Genomic DNA, 24,496 nt, shown 5'->3' on the forward strand with positions numbered 1-24,496 from the left:
TTTTCATGGTTTTTACAAATTGAGTGGTTTTTATTTGAACCCACCCCTATATATATATATATATATATATATATATATATATATATATATATATATCATCGATCCATCAATTTTTTATTTCCTAAACACCCACACACAAAGTGGGCTGCTCATATCATATATAAGAGAAATTGACCTCTTTATATAGTTGTCTGACTTAAATTATATACTTAACTACCCATGCAAACCACCTTAATTTGTAACCATCTTTCTAATTGCTTAATCACATAAAATTTCCTAATTAATAATCAATCAAATCAAAATTAGTTTTGATTTTATATCATTAGTGATAGTTTGCTTTCATCATCAATGAAAGTAGGCTTGAATATGCCCACGTACGTAAGTAACGTAACCGTAATTTATATATATCAAGACGATTGTGTGAGAAGATATAATTACGCGTTAAACGTGTTTAATGCATGTTTAGTCATGTTGGGATAGGTTTAAAAGAAGACGTGATTGAGATCGTCCTAGCTACAGAATTGAACTTATTATAAGTGGATGAGCGAGAAAATGAACTTAAAAGTACTCGAAAGACGTAGTACCGTTGAGAATTGGTATTCATGACGAAAGAAACTTAACAAAGTTAATTCTCTTGTTTATTTCTTTGCATAAAATTAAAACAAGATTACATATACAGATAGATGCAATGCAAACATGTAGGTAAACCCCATGACATGAATTAAAAGCAATTAAACATATAATATATATATATATACACACTAGTAGTGTACCCGGCCATGCGATGCAGTACGAGTGAATCACAATTATTATTGGATAAATGATCATGGGATTGCATTAATTATAGTAACTTGGTGGAGTGATGGCATGAAGAAAAGGTTGAAGATGGGGGTTGTGGACACACCATGTCATCACACGAATTCCTTTGTTTGGACGAGGCATGGTTCCCACAATTGCAACTGGTATAATGCTGGACCCTTGCATCGGAACAACATGCACAGCTTCTCCTTTTCCGTAATCAACTTGATTAAAACCCAGTTTTCCCCATTCCGAAACAAACAAGGTGCCGTATCCCAGTGGTGGTGCAAAAGGGTCTTCCTTTTCTTCTTTCTTGATGCTTACCCAATCTGCGAATTCGTTACCAAGATTCGCCTTCGCCTCCTGGATCATCTTTACCACCTCGCCCATTTCCGCTTTTGATAATGTATCGCTGTATGCGCTGATGGTCACCGGGAAGAAACAGTTTCCATAGAAGCCTTTGGGTAAAGGCGGTTGCACCAGGTGACGACAGTTTGCGAAAAACACAAGCTTCATCATTCTGTTTTCAGACGACCCTAAGCTGATTGCCTTGGTACGGTTCCTCCACAGAATGGCTGCTACGATTTCGAAAGTGGAAGCTAAGAATTGCTGCTTCAGCTGATTGATGTGATGGAGTGGAATGTCTATATTAGCTTGCTCCAGCTCGTAATCAGCAGGTGGGAGCATGAAATTTGCAGGTGGTGGTGTACAACTTGTTATGGTTTGTGGTTGAGGAAGAAAATCACGGTGCCAAACTGGGGAAATGGTGAGTTGGTGGGCACCTCTAGCAAACTCAGCAATGGCATTAAGGAACTGAGCTGCTCCTAGACCATCGCATATGGTATGGCAGAATGTGAGTCCCATTACAAACCCATCACCTTCAAATTCTGTCACCTGCATTAGAACAAGAGGATCGATGGCTTGAGTTTGAGGAGGATGATGAGGAAGTAGCTTGTCGAATGGAATGGAGGTGACGTCCTCAAAGTAAGCAACAGATTGGAGGGTACAATTTGCAGATGCCTCCACAAACCAAACACCCTCTCCACTGCATTGAACCTGAGGTGGGTTTGAAATTAGACGACCAGCTAGAGGATAGTAAGGGACCAATGCCTTGGATAAGGCCTGGAGTATGATGGACTGTGCAGCTCCAGGAGGGCCAAGTGCCTCGAAAACGTGGAGTGTGCGAGCATTGCATCTGAGGGCTGGTAATCTATCGATTCGCGATAGATGCAGCGTATCCGGAGGTGTTGGTGCACAAGGTGGAACCAAGCTTCCACTGGATTTGGCCACACATAATTCTTCCATATCTATATATCTTCGAACGAGTTAAGTTAATGCTAGGTAGGAAGCATATGTATGAATTTGCATTGGCATAGATCATACATATATATATATATATATATGTATATATATACATAATTAAAGGAATTGAATATTGGAAGTTGAGAATGCTTTGAAGGGAGTGGTGGAGTTAAGTTAGTTAACTAATACAAAGTACCCTGCTTGGCTTGCAAGTCTAAACTCTTGGTTTGGTAATCATGGGCTGGTTGACCCACTCTACACACTTTCGGCTTCTATCCTCCTACCTTTTATTTTTGGGGTAATGGATAGTTGATGGTTTGTATCACTAATATTATTTAAGTGTAATGGGATTAATTTGTTGATCAATGTAATCATGATAAATATCGAACAAGAAAGGTGCGGAGCGCACACTTCTTTCAGTTTATTTTTGAGTTACGGGCGAGATCCCCTAAACGACAGTGGGTCCAGGGGCAGCGCCCTGGTGGCGGGGTCTTAGGGGGCAGAGCTTTGTGGAAAATGCTTCAAAAATCTGAATTTGAAATTTTAAACCCGTTTTGACTCTGTTTTGAAAACCCGGTTTTTTAACTGCCGTATGGCAGTTTTCGGTCGTTTGAGAGAAAAACTATGATTTGGTCATTTGATTTTCGGTGCTCTGTTCGGGAAAACCACTGAATTTTATCCGATTGAAATTTGGATTGTACCATCAAAATACTTCAATATGAAAGTGATACACGACTTTCAGTGGAATCCAAGAAATCGAAAACCAAAATTTCTAACACGGAGCATCTCCTAACAGGCTAACATAACCTCCATAAAATGAAGTTTTTGACTAGTTTTTTGCCTTAACATTTATAAACGAAAAATTAATCATCAGAAAGAATGAAATTCTTCCAAACACTACCAGATATGGGGCCTTTTCCTGTTGGAAAAATTGAATTTCCGGCGGACTTACCAATGGTTTCTCGATTTATCGGCAAATTACGGCCGTCGGAAATCCACCACTTTTGATTTTTGAAATTCTTTAAAAAAAAAACTTGCTTAATTACTGGATTTGATAATCAGGATTAGCCTTCCAACGGAATAATCCGCCGATAAATATTAATTTATTTTTAAAATTATTTTTTTCATAAAGAATTTGTTTTTTATTAAATTAAATCGCCGACAGATATTTCCGTTGGAATAATTTTTTAAGTTTTAATTCAATTAATATTATTTTTAATATTTTCCGGCGGAATAAGTCCGCCGGTAATCCGCAGGAAAAACACTCGGTTCAAAAAAATGATTTTGTCTGTTTTTATTAAAAACTTGTAAATTCTGTAAATATGAAGAAAAAAACTGCTAAATATCATACATTAATTTAATATCTAATACAATTGTCCAGTCCAAAATAGCACTCAATTATTCTAAACAAATATTAGAATGTTTCAATACAAATTGTTCCAAACACAATCGAAATTGTTTTGATACAAACATATACTCATCACTTTGGCGACGGTTACGGGTGAAACTGCTGAGATTGACTGAATTGTCTGACCGAAGCAGCCATCTCTTTATACGGTTTCTGTCGTCTCTCATCTATCTCCAGCTGGCGCTTCTCTTCCTCCTCCCAGCGCTGGTTTTCTTTCACCAAATCTCTAACTTGAGTCCTTAAGATGTCAATTTCCTATAAAATAAAGAAGATATTATAATATTAAATATGAATTATAAATGAAATAGATAAGCATCATCAAACGAAAAGAGGTACACACCCGGCTATCAGATGCACCACCCTGTGTGGATCTCCCGTTCAAGACCCAATTGGGATCTTGGTTGTACCCAAACCTAAATAAACGGTCTTTCTTACTTCCACAAGCCACTTGCTCGAACAACTCTGTATCAACTACGAGATAGGTGGAGAGATCATTGTCGTACTTTTGGGTGAGACTCGTTGAATAGTCACCCTGTGATTTAGAAAATGTTACAAGTCAATTTCGACAGCATAACGATTGTAAATGAGACGTTTTCAACCAAAATAATCCTAATGTTTGACTAACAAATAACAATCTAAACTAGATAGATATATACACACAAAATTTCTGACTTAAATAATATTAATGTTTGCCCAACAAATGACAACTCAAACTAGATATATATATATATATATATACACACACATACACACACAATAAGATTTTAACTTAAACAATTCGAACGTTTGTCCAACAATTAATGACAACCAAAACTAGATCGAAAGATAGATAGATACCCAATTATAAAGTTTAAAGTAGATAGATACTTACCCTAACCTGACTACACTTAGAAATCACGTACCCCCGGAAATTCGAAGATTCTACCTCTCCACTCGACCTGTTTTTATGTATATATTTGAACAGTTCCATAATGGTCTGTGGTGCGCCTTGATTTGCTTTCGTCTATAAAGGTTAAATAATACGAACATGTGGCCGGAATATCTTTTTTATTCCGCCTTAAATATGGCCGCAATATTTTTTTTACCAATATTCAGTGGCCTATTACCGATGGAAGTTAACGTAATTTGACCTTTTTAACGACCGTACGAAAAATTCCGCCGAAAAAAGTTATATTTCTAGTAGTGAAAATAATTACCTGAGAGAGATAAATTTTTTTTTTGTTAGATTTGTAGTAAACGAAATCAAAGCATGAAGATCTAAATTTTCAACATAACCAATTTTTGAAATTACTCTAGATTTTAATATGATAAAATAAAATAAAAAAGTATTTTTATTTTTGGTTTTGGTACATACAATTCATTTTATTACAACAAAACCTTCATTGTTGAAAGGTTAATCTAGTTTTAATATTCTGTCTAATTAAGTGTCAATTTGGAAAGAGTGAGATTGTTTTGAACCGTTGCGACGGTTGGAACCATTGTGACAGTTAATGGCAGTTATCAGGTGTATTTATATATATATATATATATATATGTGTGTGTGTGTGTGTGTATGTATTTATTGTAAATGAAATGTGTTGGTGTTGATAATAAAAAAGTGTTATCATAATTCTCTGTGTTGGTTATGTTTGTTCCGACATTCATCCCTCTCGTATGATTTATGTGGCATTGCACCGCATACGAGGACAATATCGTCATTTTAGAAGGTAGGGTTCATGTTTACTTGTCATTGATCTTGAATATATACTAACCACTTCCTGACCAAGATGGCACAAGTTGTTCAATGCAAGGGTGGAGATGGTTTAAGATGGTTTAGGGGGGTTCATACGCAAACTCCTAGAAAATACAGGGGTTTCTTTGCAATTTTATAAAACCACACCAATAATCACCACGGAGATATCTTCTCACCCTCACCCTCACCCTCACCATCGTCTTGTGTTTTGCAGGCCCCCCAATTGGAGTCGAAAGACGAGTGAGAAATGGAAGCAGAGCCATTCCGCCCAAGCAGAAGAACTAAGAATCTTGTGGATGATGGCCCTACTTCCTCCGATTCATCTTCTCCAGAGCAACAACAAGAAGTACAAGACCTACTTCACAATTCCCATCAAGATTCCTCCTTTAATCCTCCCCTCTTCCTCTTCCGCAATAATTCTAATTCTAATTCAAAGAAGCAGAGGTTTTACCGATGCAAAACCGCACCTGCCATGGTCGTTATGCCTCAAGAAAAATCTACCGATCCCAAACCCGCTCAAGCCGATTCCGCTTCTCTTCTCAGACAGGCTGCTCTTCTACTTATCCTCTACCTGTCTTTGGGTGTCTTCATCTACTATTTCAACAGAGATCACTTCTCTGGACTTGAAACGCATCCACTTGTGGATGCCCTTTATTTCTGCATCGTGACTATGTGCACCATCGGTTATGGCGACATTGCCCCTGTCACACCTTCTGCAAAACTCTTCTCATGCTTCTTTGTGTTGGTAGGTTTCGGGTTCATTGATATCATGTTGTCTGGGGTTGTCAATTACGTCCTGGATTTGCAAGAGAACATGGTATTGAAAAGCATTAGAATGAACCACGCAGGTCTCTACATGGTAAACAACAAGGGATTAGAAGAAACAAGATTTTCTCCAATAGACTACATTTTTGATTTTGCAAAAGGGAGGATGAGGATCAGGTTGAAGGTTGGGCTGGCATTGGGTGTTGTATTGTTGAGTATAGGAATGGGAACAGTGGTATTGTTCTTTGTGGAAGGTCTGGATTGGATTGATTCATTATATCTGTCTGTTCTATCTGTGACTACTGTTGGGTACGGAGATAAGGCCTTCGAGACCCTTCCTGGTCGATTATTTGCATCTATTTGGCTTCTCTTCTCTACTTTGATGGTTGCACGTTCCTTTTTGTATTTGACTGAGGCCAGGATTGATAAGAGGCATAGGAGACTTGCCAATTGTGTTTTGCACCGCCAAATCACTGTCAAGGACTTGCTAGCTGCAGACATTAATAACAATGGCTTCCTTTGGTTCGTATTTTTTCTGCTTTCCCTTTTTCATGTTCAACCTAGCTCTTTAATTTAGGATAAGGAAAGACAACATACATTCTATTCATATATCATATATATATGTATGTATTTCTTGAAACCAATGCCTATCATCATCATCATCATCTTGATATGTGCATTATTAACAATGACTTTAGCCTCTTTGAATCAAGCATTTCTGTGCTTAATGTTTTTGAAAATAGCATTCACTGATCACATATATGTAAATATTTTCATAACTCTTATTATTATGAAAAAGGAAGCATGATGTTGTTTCATTTTACTTATCATTTTCTTAAATGTGCTATATAATTGACTAATCTGTAACAAACCATAAAGTAGGGATGGGATGATGGGATGAGATGCTTAAGAAACCAGTAACAGTAGAAGGTGTTTCCGAGACGTAAAGAAGAGATTAAATACTGATAACTAGTTGTGGTGATGGTGAAAGTAAGGAGACGTAGTCAAGCTTAATTAAAGAGATGAAAATGATGGTGAAGGGCATTGTCACTCTTAATGTAGTGATGTTACATTTGCTTGTATGAAACTATTGGTTAATCTATATATAATTTATGACGATGAAATTGTCTGTTTGTGTTTTATGAATGAATGCAGCAAATCAGAATACATAGTGTTCAAGCTGAAAGAAATGGGGAAGATCAGAGAGAGAGATATATTGCAGATATGTGATCAATTCAACAAGCTGGATACTAACAATTCTGGGAAGATAACGCTGCACCGTCTCTTGGCAGGCCGAAGCAATTGATATATTCATTCAAAATGTAGAGAAATTTATGGTGAGGAATTAGGAGAGGATTGGACTGTGTATATTCAATTGTATACTTCAAATTGAAGTTAAAGTACATAAATTATTATATGGAGTATGGAGTGGAGTAATAGAAAATGTTTGTTGGGTGGAGCAATCAGCATCTCCATGGATGGACGGATAATAAATACAATACAATACCAAGTCCCCACTCAAACAATGGCTTCCATTTCTATCTTAACAATCACCACCCTTTTTTCTAATGATTCATGGTGCAGTAACACATTCTTGTACCCAAATTAAATTAAAATAAAAAGAAGAAAAGAAATATGAAACATATTCTTGAGAGAGGGGGACCCAATGAGCATAGAAACCCAAATTTCTCATTTGAATTAAGTTTGGCGCATTCAAGAAAAGGGAAAGAGAAAGAGAAAGGAAAAAAGGGTAAAAGTAAAGCTAACTATTACTCGTCGCACGTGATACTCCCTTCTGTTCTTTCTTGGCTGGCTGTGATCACAAACAACATTCATTCTTCCACTTCCATTTTTATCTTCACGAATGGCACTTGCTGCTGCTGCTGCTGCTGCTGCTGTGATGGGATTTATATTGGTGACGTCATCTCTGATGGGTAACATTGTGGCCGCCGTCTCCTCCATGGCAATCCTGGAAACATCTTCGACTTCATCTTCCTGTGTTGGTGATCCAGGAATGAAGAGAGATGGGTTGAGAGTGGCATTCGAAGCCTGGAACTTTTGCAATGAAGTTGGAACCGAAGCCCCTTCCATGGGTAGTCCCAGAGCTGCTGATTGCTTCGATCTCTCTTCCACAAGTACTCATTCAATCCCCATAATAATTCTTCTTCTTCTTTTTTAATTTTGTTTTATTTATCAGAAAACAAACACTGCATTCTTAAGTAAATTGTGTCTTTTTCCAGTTTAAAGGAGACTTATTCTTGGGAATGAATTCTGATTGTTGCTATATGTATGTATGTATATCTTCACAGATAAATTAGATGGAGGAGGGTATTACTTAAATCACAAAGTGACGGAGGCTGATAACAGGCTCGGGGTGGGCAACTCATTTCCAGGACTGAGTCCTAAAGCGCTTCAAGATCCAGACCTGTACGCAGCAGAAAAAGAGCTGTATCTGGGCACTCTATGCCAAGTCATACCGAACGACACTGCTGACCCATGGCAGTTTTGGATGATTATGTTGAAGAATGGCAATTACGACACCACCTCTGCTCTGTGTCCTCAGAACGGTAAAAAGGTGCCACCTTTCCCGCCCGGAAGATTTCCTTGTTTTGGAGATGGCTGTATGAATCAACCTGTATTGGCCCATCAGCCCACATCCATCACCTGGTCTCGAACTGGGTCTACAAATACAGCAATTTCAGATTTGGTTCCAGTTATGCGAGGTGGTTTCAATGGCAGCTACGATGATTTTAGTGCCACTAGTGTCTCATATTTTGAGGTAACGTGGGAGAAGAGCGTTGGGGTTGGTAGTTGGGAATTCAATCACAAATTGAAAACATCCCACAAGTACCCATGGCTGATGCTGTACCTGAGAGCTGATGCTACCAAAGGTTTCTCCGGTGGCTATCACTACGACACAAGAGGCATGCTTAATACCGTATGTCCCATCCTTGACTTTACTTACTTTTAGTTCATCTCCATCCTGGAACTTCTATTCAATTAATTCTTTATTGCTAGGGACCATTTGCTTTAGTTGGTGGTGTTTAGATCTTGAAGCAAGTGGTGTTTATAGATGTTCACTTCATTTTGGTTCTTCAACTCCGGTTGTTGAATAGTATTATCAATGCATTTGCCTTTTTCGCAACAACAAAAAAGAAAAAAGAAAAGAAAGATACAGTGGTGGCTGTTGGTCACCAAATAATGGAAAATGAAGACATGAATATATTCTTTGTACGAGCAACACAGCCAGCCACTCATTCATCAATAGCATCACATGTTCTTTGGCTTTCGAGTAACATGCAATGGGCCAGGACCAGTGTCCCCCCCAATTCCAGAAACAATAATCCATATATGTTCCACGCATACTGGAAACAAAACAATCGCAGCTGAATGGCAATAGATTAGTTATAGTTGTGGTTTCTGACTAGCTAGTTAGGATCAATCCAATCAAAGATCTGCCAAGGAACTACATCAAGTGTTATATTAGATCTTTATTTTGTTTTTCTGATTCATGATGCAGCTCCCAGAGTCCCCTAATTTCAAAGTGAGATTGAGTCTGGATGTGAAAAAAGGAGGCGGAGCAAAGAGCCAATTCTACCTGATAGATATGGGCAGTTGCTGGAAAAACAATGGTGATCCTTGTGATGGAGATGTGTTGACAGACATTACCAGATACAGCGAGATGATCATCAATCCTGAAATCCCAGCATGGTGTGGTCCTTCGGCACTTGAAAACTGTCCACCTTACCACATTACTCCCAACAACACAAAGATTTATAGGAACAACACTCGCAACTTCCCGTATGGGGCGTATCACTATTACTGTGCTCCCGGGAATGCGCAGCACTTGGAGAAGCCATACAGCACCTGTGATCCATACAGCAATCCACAGGCACAAGAACTTGTACAGTTGCTGCCTCATCCCATATGGAGGGAATATGGATATCCAACAAAGCAAGGAGAGGGATGGGTGGGGGATGCCAGGAGTTGGGAGCTTGATGTTGGTGGCCTGTCCGCTAGACTTTACTTCTATCAGGTTTTGATTCAGCTGATTGGTATATATAATAATTTTGAGTTAGTAAATGAATAATAACAAGGATATGATGGATGGATTGCAGGATCCAGGAAGTAAAGCTGCTAAGAGGGTATGGACATCACTTGATGTTGGAACTGAGATATTTGTAAGCAACAAAGATGAAGAGGCAGAATGGAGAGTGAGCGACTTTGATGTTATCATCACATGATGCTAATCAACACCCATCACATTTATATTTAGATTTGTAATAAATAATAAGTCCTTTGAAATGCATGTTTCTGGGAATTAGATTTGTGTTTTGCCTCTGCAACAAACATACTCTCATACTGTTACTGTAAGTAAAAAGCGACAAGTTTTATTTGAAATCTTAATCTAAAAGAAATGGTTGCATTTTGATGGAATACATTGTACTGATTGTAGACAGTTAATAGATAGAATAAAAGTAGATGGTATGGGCCAGGCCCATCAAATAAAATAGAATAAAAGTAGATGGTATGGGCCAGGCGTTGCTTTGGTCAATGGCTATTTCATATTATAATTTAGAGTTAAATGCATGAAATAGCAACTTATTTTCATAAATTTTTTTATTATAGCATTCTACTTTTGTTTTTTTTTTAATTACAATAATATATTTTTAAATTATTTTTTATTAAGGCATTGTACTTTAAAAAATCTACCCATAATAACAATGGATAACCTGTTACCTTTTAAACTGCTTAATCCTTTGACTTTTTAGCTTGTGTGGTTTTAATGAGGTGACGTGGATGCCACATCATTTTGATGACTTAATTAAAATTAAAATAAAAACTTATTTCAAATTATTATTAGTGATTTTCATTTTTCATTGTTATGATATAAAAAACATTTTTTTTTATTTTTTCTTATTAAGTTGCATTCAAATTAAAATTAGAGTAAAATATTTATTAAATAAATATGAAACATTATTTTTGAGATATATTTTGTTTGAAAAAAGGTAACTTTTCCTATTTTATGTTTTCAAATAAATACATATCTTTTAAAGTTCTTTTTAAAATATTAACGAAATAAATTGTTATCTACAATTTTTTAATATTGTTATATTAATAAATAATTCAAAAAAGTCTAATTAATTTAATATATTTATACGTCAAGTAAAAAGTTTTTGAACAAATAGAATATATTCTTTAAAAGATAATATTTTTTGATAAAAAAAGAACAATTCTTATTTTCCTTTTTTCAAAAAACACGTATTTTTTTTTAAAATGTTAGCGAGATAAGTTGTGTTTTACTAGTTTTATTGATATTGGTATATTAATGAATGCTTTAGAATTTTTTAATTCATTTAATACATTTATTAAATAACTTGTAAAATATCTAAATATTAAAATTAAAAATACATTGTATAATAAGAACTAGTAGATGTTATAATAAAATAATTTTGAAAGTACAATAATGTAGTAAGAAAGTCACATCACTATAGTACATGTAGACAGCCTACGTACCAATGAGGTGGCATGAAAACCTAGTATAATGGGTAAATTTAAATCAAAATGTTATTCAATGCTATAATGGATAAAATTTTCAAAGTATAATGTCTTAATAAAAAAATAGTTTAAAAATACATTACTCTAATAAAAGAAACTGAAAATACAATAATATAATAAAAAAATTTATAAAAATAAATTGTTATTTTGTGATTTTATCTAAGAATAAAACTAAATGTTACGGGCCAGGCCCATCAAATAAAATAGAATAAAAGTAGATGGTATGGGCCCGGCGTTGCTTTGGTCAATGGCTATGTCATATTATAATTTATAAATAGGGAAGAGGACAGGACGGTGCTTGCGTTGCGTGTTCTAAGTTTTATCCAGTTTCAGTTGATAGCTATCGGAATTGCAATCGGAGGTGGAGTGCAGATGGGGAAATCCACAGCTTTCAAGGAAACTTTCTCATTTGGTTCGTTGTTGTTTTCCTCTTCCTTCCTTGCTTCATTAATTTCTTCATCGATTTGTTTACAATTCGTAATTCGCAGAGGAACGATGCCAGGAATCACAAGACATCGTTGCCAGATATCCCGATCGACTTCCTGTAATTAACCAACTCTCAAATAATTTTCTCTTACCTTTCGTGTTTTAGATAAATGAGGTGAAATCAATTTGTATGTGTTTCACAAATTCTTTGCTGTGGTGGTGTTGGTTATATATATATATACTAGAATCCTTTTAAACGCCCGTAAGCAAAGCACTTGTGTTGTAATATCAGATTCCTCCTGTTTATGATGTCCTTAATTGTTCTACTGTTTCTATGCAGGTGGTAGTGGAGAGGTATACTAAAACCGACCTTCCTGAGATGGAGAAGAAGAAGTATGTTCTTTGCTCATGCTTTCCTTAGTTGATTTCATTTGTGGTATGATTGATCACTAAAACATTTTGACATAAAAAGCAATAATAATAAACTGAATGTGAAGGATGGATTATGCATCAAGAGCCATAGGAGTGGGATATGATGTTCTTAATTATGATGTATGATTAGGCATTATGAGGTAGGTTTTGTTTGTTGATTAGAAAGTAAAAGGGGGATTATGATTATTCACTATGAAATGTTGTGAATAAACAGATACTTGGTACCGCGGGACATGTCGATTGGCCAATTTATTCACATACTTAGCGGCAGGCTCCATCTGTCTCCTGGAAAGGCCCTCTTCATATTTGTGGACAACACATTGCCTCAGACATGTATGTATGCACTTAGTCTCTTTTTCTTTCTTAGTAATGCTAGCAACAGCTAATGGATCATCGATTGGTATTTGCAGCGAGCTTGATAGAGTCGGTGTACGAATCATTTAAGGATGAAGATGGGTTCTTGTACATGTGCTACAGCAGTGAGAAAACCTTTGGCAACAATCTGTATTAATTAAGTACTACTCAAGTATGATGTTGCAACTATTTTATCTGTAAATGTGAAGGATTATTATTAATAATGTGTGTATTTGTTACTTGTCATGTCTAAGTTGTAGCTTTCTTTGCCATCAACTATGTACAAGCCAGTTGTTGGTTTGGAAGGACCATGGTATGCATTGTAAGAAAATAAAATTAGGTTTGATGGTGTAAATGGTTCTTGAAAAGCATATGGATTGTTGTTAGCTTGGTGAGGGATAAACGGCACCAGGTAGACAATATATTAGGAGTAAACTGGGTATTGTGGATGGTAATATATTTCTATTAGTCAGGTGAAGAACATGCATACAAAATAAGTAATGGGAATATCATGAGATGAGCAGACTAGTAGCTTCTTGAAAGAAGCAGATTTTAGTTTGACAATCAATTTAGCAAAGAAATGTCCAACATATCCTTTTCTACCAAAACTATAAATAAGGCAACAAACCAAGAGAAACAACCACACCCTTGTTCATGCCTCCATGGCGGTGTCAAAACAACATGAAAAGGAAACAAGTCTCATTCCAATTATCGATATTAGTGTAAACACACTGTTAAACTTTTTGCTCAAATATTTGTGCAGAACATATCTGTTACTTTTTTGTATTTGGAATCAGATATAACAACCCATCATTAGATATTTTTATTGCACCTGAGATGAAATCAAACACCAAAACTTTGAAATACTGTGCAATTTCGCAAACCAAACAAAACACCCAGCAACTTCAAATACAAAACTAACTTCGTCTATCAACACTTTTGGTTGGTTGGTTGGTTGGTTGGTTGGCTGGCTGTTTTAACAACTTATGTATATTCTTTCTTTCATATCCCATCAAAAATCATCCTTTGGTTCCATGGTACGCTAAAACTTAAGGTCTTCTCTGATCTTTCACAATTAACCTATGACCTCCACCATTGCGCCACACACCACGCACAGGCACCCCATCGCCAGGGTCCTCATTCCCATTTCCATTTGATGCCTCGGTGGAATCAGAACCAGCATTGGAATTTGTCAGGTCAAGGATTGAGGCCATCGACCCATTACCAAGACGAACCCTGTGAAACTTTGATGTTTTCTTCCGTTGCTGCTGCGGCTTACTTCTCCCTTCTCCATCACCACCACCTTCACTCTTTGGCCTTGGAACACTACCAGGTGATGTCCGATCATCAACTTCCAACTTCAATTTTCCTTTATTAGCTGCCCGGTACCCATCCTTTGATAGCGTCTCCACCTCCTCTTCTGGTGGCCTATAGTTTGATTGTAGTTCCCTAACACTGCTTAAGATGCTATCCGTCAGCTTGTTGTTGCCAGAAACCACAGACTTTCCTTTACTGTTGTTCATGCCATTCTTCTGACCATTTCTCTTCTGCCCACTCATACTTTGATTGGCATTGTAGACTGCAATGAGCTCTTGCTCCTTACGAGGATCAGGACAGAGCCTAGCTAACTCAAGAACAAGATGAGACAATCCAAACTGCTCCACATACACCAGATACATCTCTGCATCAATCACGCCTTGCCGATATTCTGCAGAAATGTCCTTGAAAGCAGCATATTTATCTTGATCATTATCCAGACCAGCACGAATTTTTTCTACCATCGTCTTGTTTGCAGTATAAACATCTCCTGTGCCTCTTGTAACCTGCCCACTTGCAGGCGGATTGCGTGCCTGCAATGTTGAAACGGGAGGAAAATCAGACACAGAAACAGTATCAACCAGATTTGGGGCTGATGAGGAATGGCCGATTCTGCTTGTACTGTTCCGACTGCTAGAAGTTGACGACCCAACAGAAGGCAGGACTTGGAGAGAACTTGGTTGACTAGAGGCTGCAGATCTCTGGTTGATTGCCGACTTACCATGCCCAGGCACCACTGATGATCCATGTGAGGTATTTGCAGGTCTAGAAGCTGCACTTGATGCCGGTGGATTATTAAAACGGGTTGCTGCAGGCCAAGCTTGAGCCGTATTGAGAACATTGACTTTTTTTTTGCTATGTCGACGAAGATTGTCTGCCATAGTGTTCCTCGGTAAACCTTCAGCATCATGTATGGGTCTTTGGGTACTACCACCAGGACCCGAGGAGAGCGGTGGGAAGGAGGACTCCTCCAGTGGCGCATTTCTTGGCCTATGTGACACTGCCATGAGATACCTTGGGTCAGATTCTGTGCCCAGTGCTTCAAATGGCTGGATCAATGGATCAATACCATTGATGCTAGTATGATCAGAAGCCACAGGCAAACTCGAGGATGATGAGTCTAGAAATCTGCCATTTACATTAGCTGTCTCAAGGCTGGCTTCAATTGCTCGAGATAGTTCATCTTCAGATAGATCACGTTGAAATCTTCCACGCCGGTTATCTTGTTCATTGCTTCGCCGATATCTGAAGCTAGTTGGTAACTAGTAGCCAAAGCAGAAAAAACAAGAAAAAGAAAATAAAAAAATGGAAGCAGAAAATTTGCATGAAATAGACATAAATGCATCAAGTTACGAAGAAGCAAATATCAATCAGTCAACAAAGACTAAGCAGGGCAAGAGCTTATTTCATCATTTATTTCTCTCTGATTAGTATGAGTACAGAACAAGTCATACCTGCAGAGCCGCATTCCGCTTTGATCGTGACATCCGGCCTCCATGCTCTAGTGCATTGTGCCTCTGAAATACAGAAACCAAAATAAGGGTTACAAGATTGAAGTCTAAAAAGTTGCTTCTCCCCCTTTTGGGAAGCCTAAAGAAGCTGTTCCACCACCCACACTTTGGGTTTAAGTACATGTGTGTGGTGCTTTTTTTTTTCTATATATTGGGAGAGAGAGATTTAGCTAATTCAGCATCTCAAAAAATCATCTGCACGGACAAACAGGATGTGCGACATCCACCAAGCCTTGCCCCAATTAGTTACCTTCATTTCAGCTTCAGATGTAAAAACAATGAACTTCTTGGAAAGGCAAGCCTCATCCTCACACAAAAAATGTTCTTGGCGGAAATGAATCTGCAAAATGGCAACTAGTTAATCACATGGAGGACCAAATCCCCAAAAATATCAATAAAGCATTTCCTCATTTAAAACATGAATAAAAGACAACCAGAATATAATCAACCTCGACAATAAGATATTAACAATTGAATTCCATAGCAGCTCAAAGACAAACAGACATTATGATCTGAAAAAACAACTTGCCTCCAAGTCATCATAATTCTTGTAATATTCATATTGACCAGGATTTTGTCTGCATGATTAAAAAAGCAAACAGTTTAGATAAGTTGTGTTAGCTGCACATAGATCATAGATGATGATTCAAAGCATACAAGGCTATTTTACCTTTGGCATATATGACAGGTATAATGTTCAGTAGACATGTGGGTGTAGAGCTCATTATCCCCGTAAAACGGTGACCGGCAGAATTCACATAAAGGATGCCCCTTGAAGCCACCTCTTTCACTTTCAGTTCCGTCAACTTCAGAGTCACCTGTGTTTATATGCTGCTTTAATTGCGCCCTACTATAAAGCTTTTGTTCACAAATAAACACCTGATTTGATTCCACATGTAAACAATGCAATCATGTCAGAAAATTATGTTAAATTCAGAAAACTACAAGTGCATTAAGTAATAATAAATTAATATATAAAGAACTTGAGGAATGCATTGTGCACTAAGTAGCATCAATCTTTCTTATAAGCTTTATAAAATTACATTTAAGCATCATTGGCTAAAAGCCTAAAACAGGTGGTCCATAACTAAAAGGGCTGCTAGGGTGTTAACTCCCACTTAATTGTTCGGCCCTGGCCCTCTCCACCCCTATTCCTTTTTCCCTCCTCGCTCAAACACCCACTTATGAAGACGAAAAACATCTCCAGAGGCAGTAATTTCTAATCAGCTGTATGGAAATTTCATCCAAGATCATCTGCTCAAACAAGTTTTCCTTCGATTAATAAAACAGCTGGGTGTTCATTTATCATGACAACAGAAAGCCCCTATCCACCTCCTAGAGGCTCCTACCAAATCATTACCTCTTTACTTCTAGCATCCTTTTAGAGAGCATCTTTGTAAAGCTTGTGCAAGTCACCAGCAGGAACTATTCATGAGAAAAAAGAAATAGTCTTTCAAGTCACCTAAAAATTATTCGTTCACATAACCTTCAAGCATTTGGATCACAATTTTTCGTACATAATATTATATTCAGTGCTACATTATTAATTCAGTTTTTTATTCTACTTTGTACCTGTTGCTATAATTTTTTTGCAACATGCATGCTGCTTTGTGACCATCACAACTTCAACCAACAACTACGGATCTAATATGCTAAATTTTCAAATATGTGAACATAAAATGAAGGTGTCAGATATTGCAAATAACCGCATTCCAGAAAACAACAAGTGAACCATTGGTAATCAAGCCACATATTGTGACCAAAAAACTTATTTCAACTTTTTCATAGGAGCAGTACAACAAAAAATTGAACTTGGATAGCTCTTTAGCCAAAATTCAGCCCTGCAGGAACATCTGTTCAAAAGGGAAGAGAGCTTACCACATCAATAGTTTATTGGTTATTATGTTGCAACCACAATTAAATGCAACATGTGAGATTGTGTGATACTATAGTTTCAAAATAATAAGAGCTAGTTTTATGTCGGTCCAACATACTTTGCAAAAAAGCAATCATGTTTTGATTTGATGCCAACAACCAATATAGTTATATTGAACCATCAGAGCTGTTGAATTATACCAACGTTTTGACTTTTGATATCCGATCACCTAGTCACATTACACCTATAAATTCAATGTGTGTAGTGTTCACTACAATTGCTTCTAGCTTAGTACTAGTTGATTGAAGTTCAAGCTCAGAGTAAAAATACTTCAATCTCAGTGCCTCATGTGTACTAAGGGTACTCTAACAGAGTTGATTTATAAACATGCACCATATACACCATATCCTCAAATTTTCCGATTCATTATACTTATGGTGTTTATTTAGCCCTAGAAGACTCCCAAGTCCAAGTATACTCCACAGATTAAATCTGCTTGATGTTATACACAATATCCTCGCTTTTCAGATTTAGCTCAGTGTACTCATGAACAGTATACCTGCATCCATACAAAAAGATCTCATTTTTCAGTGATCTAGCATCACCCATAGCCATACAGTTGAGTCCTCTTTGGAAGATAACTTGGTTGAAGAATTCCATCGAGAACACCAATAAGATGTGGAATGCACCTTTATCTATTATTCACATTCATAATAAACTCAAAGCTTTTCCCGTATAGACATAAGAGCATGCAAGATCAAAGTGATGCATGGACTGATGGACATAAAATAAAGTAAGTAAAACATAATACTGCAAAGCAACCTTCCTTCCTTCCAGGCACAAGCTGCACATTAGCAACTTATGCTGGTGGAACAAATGACCCTTAAGCTGATCGATGTTACGAAACCTAGCTCTTCTCTTGGAGCTATTACTGCCGTTCTCCTCCACCTTGTCACAAACGCTACAAGAAAGCCTACACATGGCCTTGACCATTTTGTATTGATCCAAATCATCAAAGTAAGCCTGCGTGTCTTCATGGTACCAATATGAGCCAGATCGACCCTCCTTATCTTCAGAAGGGAAGACCGAGAAGTCATTTATCATCTTAGTGTAGTCCCCTAAAGCCTGCAAAAGATCCCCCATCATATAACACAATCAGTTGTTGCCAGAAACAACATCAATGTAATGTGGATTATTGATTGATCAAAAGACAAAGAGATAGAGGTATGAACGTTACTATACTATGATAGTTGTTAGATTCATTAACAAGACCTTGGTAACAAAGATGAGCGTGGACTCGGATTTGCAGATGCAGCAGCGGCGATCACTACAGATGAACCGAAGACGAGCAACGCATGTGGAACAAACCTCCTTGTGTCCACAAGATCCGTAGGCAACCCATTCGAGACTCTCAGCACACACAGCACAGGTATCATCCATCCTGCTCTGAATCGGTGTCGGAAATTGATGAGGATGAGCACGAGAAATGACGATTTGCGGCAGCTAGGGTTGGAAAAATTGGGGGATTTTGTGGAGAAGGAAACGTCAGTTGAAAGATAAAAGGGAAAGGTGGGCAAATGAAAACCCGTTCCCGTTTGTTGTGCTATTTTCACTTTTACCCCTCCATGCTCCAATTAATTCTTGTACTTGTTATCCAAGAAAACACATTCAAATCATTTATTTATTCATCCATGATTTTGGGCTATTTTAGTCATTTACACTTGTTGTTGCTTATTCCCATTTCTTTATTTAATTAAATATATATATATATATATATATATATATATTATAAAATATTTGATAAAAAAATTTAAAAATCATTTTTTATGAATGAAATATTATTTATTGATGCATATTACTTAAAATTCAAGATTATAAATAGTTTTACATAATTACAACTTATTAAAACTTCATTTTTAAATTCGTGTAACTAACTGCAGATGACATAATCAAATATATGATAAACATCCAATTTAAATAAAAAAATATAAAATATAACTAAAATACTAACAGAATGTTTAATTATTATCTTTATAAAAAATAAATTATTAAAACAAAAATAAATTACTTTATTATTAAATTATAATAAAAATTAAATCAAAGAAGTTACACAAAAAACGAGAACTATTAAATAGTTAATTCGATATTAATTTTGATTTATTTTTTTAAATTTATATTTTATTTAAAAATAAAAACATTATCGCTTTTATAAAACCATATAAAATAGAATGTGGTAAATCAATTATTTTTTATATAAAATTATTACCATTAATAGTTTTAATTATTTTATTAAATTAAACTCCTAAAATATGAATTGTAAAAGGAGTACAATATGAAATTTGATTACGTTTCATTGTTTAAAAAATGTTTGATTCTTGATACGTTTCATCATTTATAAGGATATCCTTTATTTTTAAAATTAGTTTGATTAGAAATTATTAAAAGTTCAATCCTACTTCAATAACCGTTAATGAAACAATTTCATATATCGTTCACTACTATATGTCAAATGGTTCATCTTTCATTGTAGGTGACAAAGAATCGCGTGAGTTCATTCAATAAACGGTGAAATAGTTTCATTCATTCATTTAATATTCAAAATATTTCATTTAATATTCAAAATGTTTCATTATTTTTTGTTGATTAAAATATGTTTTTATGTTTCATAATTTATTAGAATATATCTAGTTTCATTGCTCTTTATTTTGATCTATTTTTAATGTGGATGTTATTTTATTTATAATATTTAGTCATAAAATGAATATAATTTTTATCAAACATATAATTTTTCAAATTATTCTAACATTTTTTGTTAAAATCTTTGTAATGATAAAATGATATATAGAGATTTTAAAACAATTGTTTCATTAATGTTAAGATATCCACGATCTTGTTACCTCGTTACAAAATCATTGGAGATTTGACAATTTTGCCCTTTTTTAATTAAAAATTAAACTTTTTTTTATTTTTTTATTTTCTAATATAAAACACATTTAATCTTAACCATTGATCAAGAAAAAGAACGGATGAGATTGGTTTGTAAGGTTTTTTACAAACGATGGTGGTTTACAATTGATCGCTTATATATATATATATATATATATATATATATATATATATACTAGTTGTGTACCCGCGCAATGCTGCGGGAGCCATGAATTTTAACGATTTTGAAGTTCCACTGGTTTTATAAGATAAGATTTAACGATGATATAGGTTACACTTGGTCTTTATATATTAATACAATTTGAATAAATAAGAGTTATGGTTCCAATTACAAACTATCGATGAAAAAAATTATATGACAGTTTAAAATCCAAGGACATCATGCTTGATAAACTTGGCAATATCAATTTTCCTAAAGACGTAGAATGGATTCACCAATTTTCGATCGATATCAATCAAGATCAATAGATAGATGTAAATGACTTGCTTTCTTGTAGAAAAGAGAGATATTTTGGAGAAGAAAGACAAGAGAGAACAAGAAGCGCAAGCTGAAAAACAAGAAGAGAAGGTTAAGCAGAAGATGAGAAGGTAATACGGAGCAAGCAATGAGTTTTAAGGATTCAAAATACGAGTTTGGAGGAAGGAAAGGTGTGAAGAAAMAAAACTCTGGCCGAAACCACTATAATGGTTTTAAGGATGCGTTTGATATATGAGACAGAACAAAACTAATTACCCCAACATGGGACTGAACAAAAACCCACCGACCCACGTTTGGCGTGACATGGTATAAAATTTCAAGTAAATGGATTCATTACAAACCATTTAAAGAAGAATGAAATCCTCAAATTAACATCCATTTTCCATTAAATTTATGCCAACTCTTCAACACCTAAGGTTAAGATTTAAAACAACACCAAAAAGATTTGATGTCTTCTAACAACAATAAATAAGTCTAATGATTTCCTAAGTCAGCTAATACACCACTGAATTGATCAGCAAGAAACCTTGAACTGTGACGCGTTGAGCACCTTAGGTTCAGATGCACGCAAAGATCCGTTGTTTTCAGGGTCTAAACTCCGTGCTATATGTGTCGGGTTTGGGATGGTAAAGCTTATATTCGGTTCATCGCCATACCTTCTCTCGGTTGCTTGTTTGAACACAGAAGTGGCGGCGATAGGCGACGGCAAGATAGCTTGTATAGGTTCCAATATTGATTTCTTGGGTGGTTTCTGGTGCTCCTGTTGGTGGCTGGGAAGAAAGCTTCCAAGTATCACCTAAGAATTAGAAATACAAGCTTAGATGGTAACATACAACCATGAATGCATAAGTTACAAATCATCATAGCATGAGATATTTTCTCAATCATTGCCAACCCATTATATCTTTTATCTTTCTGATCATTAGAGTCCTTGCAGATGTAATATTTACATGTTTGTTTGAAATCCCCTCTATATATCTACTTTTACCCATCCCCATTACCAAAATTCCTGGATACGCTAAGCATTTACAACAAAATACTTGGTGAACGACCATTTTCAGTTAGCGCTTACCCAATTTATGTCATGAAACAGGCCCTAGATTCAATTTTATCGGTAAAAATGTAAAATGTCTAACCTGAACAGGACCAGCAACTACAAGCATACCGGCAAGTCCTCCACCCAAAACACGTCCATCAGGGCCTGCCAAATAAACACTCATCCCACCAGAGCAACCTTTTGCTCCACCATTCTCATTCGGCRTAAATGCTCCAGACAAAGAAAGAATATCAAAGCGACCCTGCAACAATCTCACGGTTATAATTACATCTCCAAAAGTTGCAGATTTAACCCTTCAAAGTAGAAGTACAACTGCATCCTCAATAGAGGTTTATCAGACTTTTCACTTCAGGACCCTGTGGGATTAATCTGGCCCGAACACCACAGTTCCATAAAAAAAGTTGCAGATTTGCAGCATAAAACCAATAATTGAATACATATATGATGTGCGAGACAGATTCAGTGTTTCCACTCAAATTAAACAATTTTCCAGTAGATAAATCACAAATATAGATGTGTAAAATCAMAAGCAGGAATTGGAAGTGGCCTTGGTTATTGAATTAGTGGATATAAATACGATCCTAAGTCGATAGATCACAAATTTCGAAAAGCTAAACCAGGGCTGAAAAATAATAAAGAGAAAAGGGATATGCGGGAGTAAAGTGCAAGAATCATTTTTGAGCTAAAACCCAAAATGGTTAAATATGCAGGTGTTTTTAGGTTGTGACAGGCCATTGTCAGATAACGGAAAAAAACTGATATAGAAGATTCTCAAATTTAACAATCCCCATACCAATGATGCCAGATACTAAGGTATTAGAAAGAAAAAACATATATGAAACTTCAACAGTGTAAAGATATTGTAGATCTATATAAACATCAAGATATTTCCACCAGCATGATGGCATGTACCTGATACACAGATTAAAGACCACAGGAGCTTACCTCAACTCCTCCATTTTCTTGAAGAGCTTGAGAAACCAAARCAACTCCTTTATTTGTTGCTTGAGATCWAGCCAAAATAGCCTCTGCTTCTCCTAAACTAACATAAATAACAAGGTTAAAATAGCTCTATATTTAAGCTTCTTAATTCCATATGCCAACTTACCCTGAACTTCCAACATCTTGGAACTCTTCTTTCCATCGGCAATGTTAACACTTGGTTGTCTTTCTTCTGAAAAATAGAAAATTACAGATGTTAAATATACGAGTACAGCAAAAGTTCGTAATCACATATTTCGTGCGTGGAAATGGAAAACTATCTATTACAGGTCCATTCACCCATGAAATGGATTAACACATAAAACTTTAGGCTCTCAGTACGAGTGACAAGGCATGCAAATATAGGTTGTTAAAGAGTAAATTGACGATTCTAAGATTTCCCATGGCTTGATTATGTTCCAAMATGTCTCAATGAATTTACAGAAGATGAATATTAGAATATATGGTATAAACTTCCAGAATGACAAGCATGCATGTTTTAGCACATGTTCATCACTCCAGTTTGAAACAAATACACTGATTATGATGATATGTTGCACCTTGTAAAATTTAAGGTATATAAAGATCACCTTATAGGGGTTTTATTACCTTCCGACTCCAGAATTTGGGCTCTCTTTTTCTGCTCAGCTTCTGCTTGCATCCCCATACCTTCTTTTACACCACATGGAGGAGATATATCCCCTATATACAAAAGAGCTCAGATGTAAGGCAGAGTATTCATAACAAAGTTTTTTTCTGAAAAGTATCAAGTTAAAATTATGCTTGACTGAAATACTATAGTTTACTTGTTTCACAACSAAGACATTGCAAGCCCCAATCTTTTGCAGCTTCATTGATAGCTATCTGGAGAAAAGTACATTATCAATCTTACTGGGTATGTTCATCAAGACATAAGTATGTGATCATAACCAGTTGTGTACCCACGCAATAGAAGGAAAATCAAACAAAGAAGCGAGAGGAATCAAATCAACAACAAGAGGAGCAAAATCAAACAAAGAAGCGAGAGGAATCAAATCAAACCTAAATCAAATCAACAGCAAGAGGAGCAAAATCAAACAAAGAAGCGAGAGGAATCAAATCAAACCTAAATCAATGGCATACCTGATTTGTGTTGGATAGTATGAATTGATATGAAATCAAACAGAGAAGCGAGGGGAACAAAATCAAACCTAAATCGATGGTATACCTGATTTATGTCTTCGAGTGATAACCACAAATAAAACTTGCATCTCGAGAGTATGAATGCCTGAATCGTTGCTTAGGAAAAAGGAATTGTCTGCTGGTTGGGGAAATCTTGGAGACTGAATCGGCGTGCGATAGAGAGAGCCGGTCGTTGGGCTTGGAGGCAGTGAAATGAAACATCTACACCATCATTGTTATGCCAAATGAGGTATGTGAAGAAGAAAGAACCTCTGCTTTCTAACCCAAAATGTTGTTGGTCACAGACAAAGGATACATAAGAGAAGAAATTTTTTAGTCTTGGTGGTCGCAGAGGTAGGAGAAAGAAAAGAAGGAAACCGGAAGAAGAAACCG

At 36.1% G+C, this 24,496-nt stretch overlaps 6 protein-coding genes across 7 annotated transcripts in view; 3 read left to right on the forward strand and 3 right to left on the reverse strand.

Moving 5' to 3' along the window:
- Positions 1 to 620: 620 nt before the first annotated feature.
- On the reverse strand, positions 621 to 2,103 carry LOC112517786 (acyl transferase 4). Its single transcript, XM_025125160.1, has one exon. The coding sequence runs from the start codon at positions 2,101 to 2,103 to the stop codon at positions 838 to 840; it is 1,266 nt and encodes a 421-aa protein (XP_024980928.1). The 3' UTR covers positions 621 to 837.
- A 3,354-nt stretch (positions 2,104 to 5,457) lies between these two features.
- LOC112518658 (two-pore potassium channel 5) lies at positions 5,458 to 7,468 on the forward strand. Its single transcript, XM_025126432.1, has 2 exons — positions 5,458 to 6,527; positions 7,161 to 7,468. The coding sequence occupies exons 1-2, from the start codon at positions 5,488 to 5,490 to the stop codon at positions 7,309 to 7,311; spliced, it is 1,191 nt and encodes a 396-aa protein (XP_024982200.1). The 5' UTR covers positions 5,458 to 5,487; the 3' UTR covers positions 7,312 to 7,468.
- A 393-nt stretch (positions 7,469 to 7,861) lies between these two features.
- LOC112518317 lies at positions 7,862 to 10,437 on the forward strand. Its single transcript, XM_025125967.1, has 4 exons — positions 7,862 to 8,140; positions 8,315 to 8,943; positions 9,526 to 10,041; positions 10,124 to 10,437. Exons 1-4 carry the CDS (start codon positions 7,870 to 7,872, stop codon positions 10,247 to 10,249), a joined length of 1,542 nt encoding a protein of 513 aa, XP_024981735.1. The 5' UTR covers positions 7,862 to 7,869; the 3' UTR covers positions 10,250 to 10,437.
- Positions 10,438 to 11,849: 1,412 nt separating this feature from the next.
- On the forward strand, positions 11,850 to 13,146 carry LOC112518140 (autophagy-related protein 8i-like). Its single transcript, XM_025125725.1, has 5 exons — positions 11,850 to 11,976; positions 12,053 to 12,108; positions 12,331 to 12,383; positions 12,637 to 12,755; positions 12,833 to 13,146. Exons 1-5 carry the CDS (start codon positions 11,937 to 11,939, stop codon positions 12,931 to 12,933), a joined length of 369 nt encoding a protein of 122 aa, XP_024981493.1. The 5' UTR covers positions 11,850 to 11,936; the 3' UTR covers positions 12,934 to 13,146.
- Positions 13,147 to 13,576: 430 nt separating this feature from the next.
- LOC112518109 (E3 ubiquitin-protein ligase hel2) lies at positions 13,577 to 19,136 on the reverse strand. Of its 2 annotated transcripts, XM_025125686.1 has the most exons (8): positions 18,753 to 19,136; positions 18,303 to 18,605; positions 16,275 to 16,483; positions 16,134 to 16,182; positions 15,855 to 15,944; positions 15,548 to 15,610; positions 15,163 to 15,355; positions 13,577 to 15,093 (listed from the first exon to the last, which is right to left on the reverse strand). In XM_025125686.1, exons 1-8 carry the CDS (start codon positions 18,918 to 18,920, stop codon positions 13,826 to 13,828), a joined length of 2,343 nt encoding a protein of 780 aa, XP_024981454.1. In that variant the 5' UTR covers positions 18,921 to 19,136; the 3' UTR covers positions 13,577 to 13,825. The 2 variants fall into 2 exon arrangements, with proteins under 2 accessions (XP_024981454.1, XP_024981453.1); XM_025125685.1 differs by having other exon boundaries at positions 13,577 to 15,355.
- Positions 19,137 to 21,418: 2,282 nt separating this feature from the next.
- Positions 21,419 to 24,496, reverse strand: part of LOC112517787 (AT-hook motif nuclear-localized protein 9-like) — a 6,721-nt gene continuing 3,643 nt past the window's right edge. Inside the window, exons 2-8 of the mRNA XM_025125161.1 lie at positions 23,884 to 23,983; positions 23,749 to 23,806; positions 23,552 to 23,644; positions 23,070 to 23,135; positions 22,907 to 22,998; positions 22,041 to 22,202; positions 21,419 to 21,700 (exon numbers count right to left, since the gene is read on the reverse strand). Of these exons, the coding sequence (XP_024980929.1) occupies positions 21,419 to 21,700; positions 22,041 to 22,202; positions 22,907 to 22,998; positions 23,070 to 23,135; positions 23,552 to 23,644; positions 23,749 to 23,806; positions 23,884 to 23,983 (853 nt within the window). The remainder of the gene's footprint in view (positions 21,701 to 22,040; positions 22,203 to 22,906; positions 22,999 to 23,069; positions 23,136 to 23,551; positions 23,645 to 23,748; positions 23,807 to 23,883; positions 23,984 to 24,496) is intronic.

The sequence above is a fragment of the Cynara cardunculus genome (genome assembly GCF_001531365.2).
Source record: "Cynara cardunculus var. scolymus isolate 2C chromosome LG 9, CcrdV1, whole genome shotgun sequence".
Taxonomy (NCBI): Eukaryota; Viridiplantae; Streptophyta; class Magnoliopsida; order Asterales; family Asteraceae; genus Cynara; species Cynara cardunculus.